The sequence below is a fragment of the Papaver somniferum genome, chromosome 2 (genome assembly GCF_003573695.1).
Source record: "Papaver somniferum cultivar HN1 chromosome 2, ASM357369v1, whole genome shotgun sequence".
NCBI lineage: Eukaryota > Viridiplantae > Streptophyta > Magnoliopsida > Ranunculales > Papaveraceae > Papaver > Papaver somniferum.
Genome location: NC_039359.1, coordinates 6651528 through 6658839, shown reverse-complemented (window position 1 = coordinate 6658839; position 7312 = coordinate 6651528). Strand labels below are relative to the sequence as shown.

Below are 7312 nucleotides of genomic sequence, written 5' to 3'. Positions count from 1 at the left end.
CTTGGTACACCCCACTAAACCTGGCACCCCCATTAGCAACCTTGCTTTTCAGGTACATGGGATTGGGAATAACCCTACACGAGATAAAACCCATGGTAAATGAGAAGTTTCCTTATAACGCGTTTAGATACCAAAAACAGAACTGCAAAAGTTAGAAGCGAAAATATTGTGTTTCATAAAAAGTTGATTTTTTTACTTTTAAAAGTCGTTCTGAAATTTTACACCCAAACTAATTTCTTGCTTTTTGATGCGTTGGCCCATGCATCATCCTGTCATGTGATATGTCTAGAACAAATATATGTGCAAACCTACACTGGAAACATAGAGATGTAAAAAAAGTAACCTTCTTTTTGTCCATGACAAGTTTAAATTTTTCGGAAAAAGTCTATAAATTAGTTGTCGGATATGGGATCTGTTTTTTATTCTTTGCCAGATGCATGTTCGAGCATTTTTTATATAGCTACATTACAACCAACTATCTCATTTCGGGTCGGCGACTCCTTTTCTTCCAGCTTATCCTCTAGAGAGCGGTTTCAGGTGAGAAAAAAAAGGTAACTTTCCGGCATCATTTTAACTGCTCAGATATGTTTAGATCTTCACCTATCTAAGTAGATCTGAGCAGTATTGTAGTTAGATTCGTTATTTCATTGTTTTTAGTTAAGTTTCAACTATTTCTAGTTAGGTTTGAAGTTTTTTTAGGGCTTGAAGATGGTACATCTTCCATGTTTTCCGGCATGGCTTCTTCGCTTTAATGGCGATGTTATCTGCGTCTTTATGATGTTTCTGATTAGCTTTGATAGCAATTCTTCATTGGGTTACAAGAGGTTCAAGTAGATCGGAGAATTTTTCCAGCAGCCGGATTCTTCACCGACATCAAGACTTTGGGCAAAACACTTCATTTTTGATGGAGTTTCTCTTTCTATAGAAGATAATTATCAAAATGGTTTGGACTATGATCCAAAAAACCATTCCTCTCCGACTCATCGGTTCTTTACATGCTTGTAATTGGTCATGTTTCCGATGTACAAGCTCTTTCTCTTGCTGGAACACTCGATTTTGTACGGATACTAGTATTTCTTTCTTCACTTGATTATGTACTTTTCTCCATGTAATTTGATTTGCTATTAATGAAAATGGAGTTTATTAAAGAAAAAAAACCGTTTCCAGACTAACTAAATTGACTAAATATCGCTCATAATTCTCATTTGTTGGTTATAGTGCTGCTAGATCATCATTTGTTGGTTATAGTGATGCTAGATCAAAAGTAGTTGAGTACCACGCGTCTAAAAGAAATCAGCTGATAGGTTAGCAAAATGATTTTTTAGCAGAAAAACATAATGATCAAAATAATTAGCAGCTTTTGCAATCTTTTGCCATTAAAGGCTAAAGTGATGTTAGATTGTTATTTTGTGAAAAAATTAGGGTCTATCAAAATGTGAAATTGTATTTACCCTTGATTTATGCATTAAGTATGGTCCAGATAAGTTGGTTGCAACTTGCTAGATATATCTGTTACTGCACTTGTGTTGACAAAAAAAGTATCAAGCAGTCAGATATTCCCTCGTGCATGTACCTACATATTAATTACACATCCCACGGTTAATACACATAATGAAAGTTATTCCCTCTGTTATATAAAGGCTTTGTTATTCGCACAAACAGCAGAAGAAAAGACCACAGAAACAAATAACTAATTCTGTGGGAAAGATTCCTGAGAGCAAAAAAAAACCATAGAAAGGGAATAAGAAAAAACAGAGAAGTACTTTTTCTTTTTCTGTGAGAGTGAAAACAGAGTACTTCAGTGATGTTAATGGCGAACGAGATGATTACAGTCGATCCCGAAAGTGGGTTTTGTGAATCGAATTCGATTTTTTATAGTAAACGAAAACAATTGCTTCTACCTTGCAGTGAAAACTTAGATATTACAACTTTCCTTTCTTCAAAAGTTCACAGAGGAAAGACTGCATATATTGATTCTTCAACTGGTAAAAGCTTAACATTTTCACAATTATGGAAAGCTGTTGATTCAGTATCTTCTTTTCTTTCTGTTGACTTGAAGATACGTAAAGGTGATGTAATTCTTATTCTTTCTCCGAATTCTATATTTTTCTCTGTAATTTGTCTCTCCGTGATGTCTCTTGGAGCTATCATTACTACAACTAATCCACTCAACACACCTCAAGAAATTGATAAACAAATTGCCGATTCAAACCCCATTCTAGCTTTCACTACTCAGTCTCTTTCACCTAAACTCGCTTCTATTAATCTTCCGGTCATTCTTATGGGAGATTCAACTCCGATTACCCGATCATTATCAGCAACTACTAAACCTTTAATCATTGCATCACTGGAAGAAATGATGAGAAAAGAACCGAGTTCGTACCGTGTTAAAGAACGAGTTGGTTTGGATGATACAGCAACATTACTTTACTCGTCAGGAACAACAGGAGTGAGTAAAGGAGTAATTTCGTCGCACGGAAATTTGATAGCAATGGTTCAAACTGTATCGAATCGGCTGAAGGATTCAGATGGAAGCCAGACATATGTCTGTACTGTTCCGATGTTCCATATCTACGGTTTATGTGCATTTGCATCGGGATTATTAGCATGCGGATCAACTGTTGTAGTTCTTTCGAAATTTGAACTTGATGAAATGTTGTCAGCAGTTGAAAGATTTAGAGCAACATGTTTACCTTTGGTACCTCCGATACTAGTTGCACTCATTAATAATGCTGAAAGTATTTGGAAGAAATATGACTTGAGTTCGTTAAAAACGGTTTTATGTGGTGGTGCCCCTTTAAGTAAAGAAGTAACCGAAGGGTTTGTAGAGAGATACCCGAATGTTTCGATACTTCAAGGATACGGGTTGACAGAAACTACAGGAATTGGAGCATCCACAGATTCTTTAGAGGAGAGTAGAAGGTACGGAACTGCTGGGTTACTGTCGCCAAGTATGGAAGCCAAGATTGTTGATCCGGAAACGGGTATAGCATTGCAAGTAAATCAAACAGGCGAGCTTTGGGTTCGTGGTCCTACTGTTATGAAAGGTACTGAAAAATAATTGGTGTCGATTTTATCCCTGCACTGTCCGGTGTTACAGGTGATTACCAAATTACACGAAATTTATTAATTGGTGTTGATTTTATCCCTGCACTGTCCGTTGTTACAGGTGGTTATCAAATTACACGAAATTTATGTTCAATTGATCGCGTTCACATTTTATATGCATTTACCAATCTCCCATGCAATTTGGTAATCCTAAAGCAGCCTTAACATCCCACAAGCCTAAACCCTGAAGTTTGAACTGCTGAAAAACTTAATACGGCTATATTTGCATTGACTTTTTATTTCCCACCTTTCCTATATGCAAGTTCTTTCGTAGTGGCTTAGTCGGGCCACCGAATAGTTAATTTAAATAGACGGCTGGCTGAGTGGCTGGCATTCGTCACGAAACTAGTAGTGTTGACTTGTTTTATAGACAAGCGGATCCAAAGACGGCCACAATAGATATTAACATATGCAGCACATGCGGTATAGGCACTTGGGGACCTTTGTAGGATATTTTTAGCTTGTCGAGACACGAGCCCACGTATATAGTAAAAAATTAGTAAATCAAGACATTATTGCAATCATGTTAGACCTCCACTTTTCTGTTTCCTGTAAGACAGAGGTGACTACTCAAAAATGATTCTTATCTAGTGCCTAAGTTCGGTTCCTGGGATCGAATCTAACTACCAACTTTCACTGTGTTTGCAGGTTATTTCAGTAACATGGAAGCTACCATATCCACAATAAATTCCGAAGGATGGTTAAGAACAGGTGATATCTGCTACATCGACAATGCTGGTTACATCTTTGTGGTTGATAGGTTGAAGGAGCTGATCAAATACAAGGGCTATCAGGTGAACACTGAAACATAACATCATAAGAGTCATAAGACCGCTCTGTGGTTCAATCATATATGAACAGATTCACATGATATGTTGCTAAACTTTTGAAATGTCTACACTTGTTAGGTTCCACCTGCTGAACTTGAGGCCTTGCTGCTCACTCACGCGGATATTTCAGATGCTGCCGTTATCCCGTAGGCTTCTCTTTTTTTCATTATTTCACATAATAGGAATAAAGAGATAAAAAAACACTTGAATACTTGACGAATTTGATCTGTTTAACAGCTAACGAGGTTGCTAGTGCTATAAGAATTAAAGTAGGATTGGTAATCACTCTCAGATAAAAATACAAACTAAGAAAAAGTTTGTCCATGTAACAGATTTCCAGACAAAGAAGTAGGCCAATTTCCCATGGCATATGTGGTTAGAAAAGCTGGAAGTAAACTGACAGGAAATGAAATTATGGAGTTTGTAGCGAAACAGGTAAATACAAGATATTAATGAACTTATCCACTCTAAGGTGGTGACCTGTTATCATTTAACAACTTATCACATAACCATTCTATTACTGGTATTTCCAGGTAGCTTCATACAAGAAAATTCGACGCGTTTCATTTGTGTCCGCTATCCCAAAAAACCCATCAGGGAAAATTCTAAGGAAGGATCTCATTAAGCTTGCTACCTCCAAGCTCTCCAAGCTTTGAAATAGTTAGGTTCTGAAGCAATTCAATGGGTTTATAAATTTAAACCGGGGTTTCCGTACAAGATCCAACAGTTGTCAATACGTGTATGTAATGAAATGCACATCATTAAGTCCTTTGTAAGGTTCAATAAGAAGTTTCGATATGTAGTGGGAAAATGGAATTCTGTAATTGACATGTTAATAATTAAGATCAATACAATTCCGTATCTGTGACTTTTTTTTCTTGTGTGTGGGTGTATTATAAATGCCGTGCCACGAGGAAAAATATGACTATAGACTAGGATTAAGTACTCTCAGAGATGCCTACATAACAAAGATAAGGTAATTTTTCAGAAAGAAAAAAAAATTCTTATTTTCTGACACAATATTACATTGATAATGGTAAAAGCATTCTTCTTTTCTTCTTCCCAGCTAGTCTCATTTGTTTCCAGATTTTCATGCAGACAAGTAACAGCATAGTAATGCATATTAAGATAAAGGCAAGTTGCATATACCTAAAATACAAAGAAACTGCGGAAAAAACTAGGACTGCAAGAATAATTAGCTCCCATGCAACAGATATCAGCACATCCACCCTGCAGTCACAAAAGAAAAATACCAACATGAAGTAATATGAAGTAAGATGGACAAACCGAAACAAATTTAAGAGAAACTAAAAGGTTAAAAGTCAAGGATTATGAGTCTATTGATCTCTTCATTTCATACATAAAATAATGCGAGCAAACTTTTCCAAGGATCACTAACAAACCATTTAAGGGTGTTGTTTCCCTTTTACTACTCATAAACAAAACTGAATCCTTCTAGTTCGCCCTTCTGTAGAATTGGTAGTCTGGTGTAAAACTCATACAGATGCCAGGTAAGAAATCCCGGTGCTACAGAACGCCACATTGTTTCTGCGGGTTATTAAACTATGGTTAATAAACAGATATCCTTCTAGATATTTCTTACACTAGGACTCCATGTCTTCGTAAACAGTTGTAGAGTTCATATTGGTTCTATCTTACTCCTAAACTAACTTCTGAGTTTCTTTTCAAGCTTCGATTATGGTCCTTTATCCTTGTTTATAAATACTTGGGATACCACCTTTGCCCAAATAAACACTCCATGTTTACACTTGGAAGAAATTTAAAATATTTAACAAATTTAGAGAAATTGTGATGTGTTGTAGTCCTGACATTGCTAACCAGATCTTTGTTATTTTGGTCTATTTTTTTACACTATACCAGATATTTCAGACCTATAAATATGATTCTTCAACATGGTGCTGATGATTATCCTGCATCATTTTTGCTGTTCTCTATGGGCACTTGATCAGAATGCTTTTGAAGCTTTCAAACTGTAGTTACTAAAAAAGATATCCTTATATTTCAGACCTCTAAATATGATTCTTTAACATGGTGCTGATGATTATCCTGCATCATTTTTACTGCTCTTGGTGGGGACTTAATCAAGATGCTTTTGAAGCTTTCAACCTATTGTTGTTAAAAAAGAAATCCTTATAGGTTGTAATGCCTAATAGCATATCTCTGACTATGTGAACTGCCTCCAAACCACTAGGACCCTATGTCTTCGTATAGCAGTTGTAGAGCTCAAACTGACAGCATAACTCCTTATAGGTTGCTTGCCATTTGTATATAAGATTTTGCAATGTTCTAGCTCTGTGATAATAAACCATCCCTTAAGAAATTTTGAAAAATTGACCCAAATAATTAACCAAACACACGTTTAGGGGTTCCTAAAGCATTCCTGATACTATTTCTAGATTCTTGATTGTGAAGTTTAACGATTGTAGTTCAGGCATGGTACAGAGATTTTGTTCCACCAATAACAACCAAAACTCTCAAATCTCATATAACAAACACAGATCACATTAGTGGGAAGTACTTAGGATATTATGAAGTCAATTAGCATAAAACATGACGAAATCCCATAAACTAAAATTGGGCTAACAACGAGATCTCCCAAAATCAAAACCCAATTCTCAATTGCGTCAAGAAAATAACATTAACCACAAGATTAATCATATCTAACATAAAAATCTACAATTTAAGTTCGCCAAACGATGAATGAGAAGAAAAATGAAACTGTAAAACATAAGAAAAAACCTAATTTGAAATTTCGATTAGGTAATTAACGTACCTTGAAGTTGAATTGAAATTAGCAGTAGAAGTAAAGAAAGAAACAGATGCCCAATCATGTTTAGACCGTATTTGATATTCTCTAAGTTGTTCAGCAAGTTTCGGACGAGTAATCATTGCTATCTCTCTTTCTCTCTTCCCTCGTTACTGCTACTCTCTCTAATTATTCAAAATTGAAATTCTTTGTTTCCATGAAAACTCGGAAAATCGTGGAATTGAAGATGAAGAAGAAACGAATGAGAACGACAGAGAAAGCAGGAAAGGACTTCGAATTTTGTGTCTGGTTTCAAAAGTATATTTGTTCTTTCCTTTGTTCTTTTGACATAGCAAAAGTTGTGTCAAACTATCAATTGTCCGCTGTACCTCTCTGTGGGCTGGGCCTCAGGGTTATCTAGAGGTTTTGGCCTTGATTGGGTCTATTCCAATGCACACACGTGGCAAACAACAAAGCGTCAAATGAACCGATTAGGCATACACGATAGAATCTCCCTGAGCGACCTAGTCTTGTTATTGCAAGTTGGTCATTATAGTGTCAGCCCTAGTCTTGCTATCGCTTGTTGGTATGATCATTATTCAGCAGT

General features: G+C 36.1%; 2 protein-coding genes across 4 annotated transcripts; one reads left to right on the top strand and one right to left on the bottom strand.

The window, feature by feature from the left end:
* Positions 1-1469: 1469 nt before the first annotated feature.
* On the bottom strand, positions 1470-7060 carry LOC113346774. 3 transcript variants are annotated; one of them, XM_026590282.1, is made up of 3 exons: positions 6733-7059; positions 5088-5168; positions 1470-1573 (listed from the first exon to the last, which is right to left on the bottom strand). In XM_026590282.1, exons 1-3 carry the CDS (start codon positions 6846-6848, stop codon positions 1513-1515), a joined length of 258 nt encoding a protein of 85 aa, XP_026446067.1. In that variant the 5' UTR covers positions 6849-7059; the 3' UTR covers positions 1470-1512. The 3 variants fall into 3 exon arrangements, with proteins under 3 accessions (XP_026446067.1, XP_026446065.1, XP_026446064.1); XM_026590280.1 differs by lacking the exon at positions 1470-1573 and adding an exon at positions 4635-4756 and having other exon boundaries at positions 6733-7060; XM_026590279.1 differs by lacking the exon at positions 1470-1573 and having other exon boundaries at positions 4778-5168; positions 6733-7058.
* Positions 1679-4623, top strand: LOC113346773 (4-coumarate--CoA ligase-like 5). Its single transcript, XM_026590278.1, has 5 exons — positions 1679-3047; positions 3757-3902; positions 4017-4084; positions 4271-4373; positions 4472-4623. The coding sequence occupies exons 1-5, from the start codon at positions 1805-1807 to the stop codon at positions 4592-4594; spliced, it is 1683 nt and encodes a 560-aa protein (XP_026446063.1). The 5' UTR covers positions 1679-1804; the 3' UTR covers positions 4595-4623.
* Positions 7061-7312: the final 252 nt, after the last annotated feature.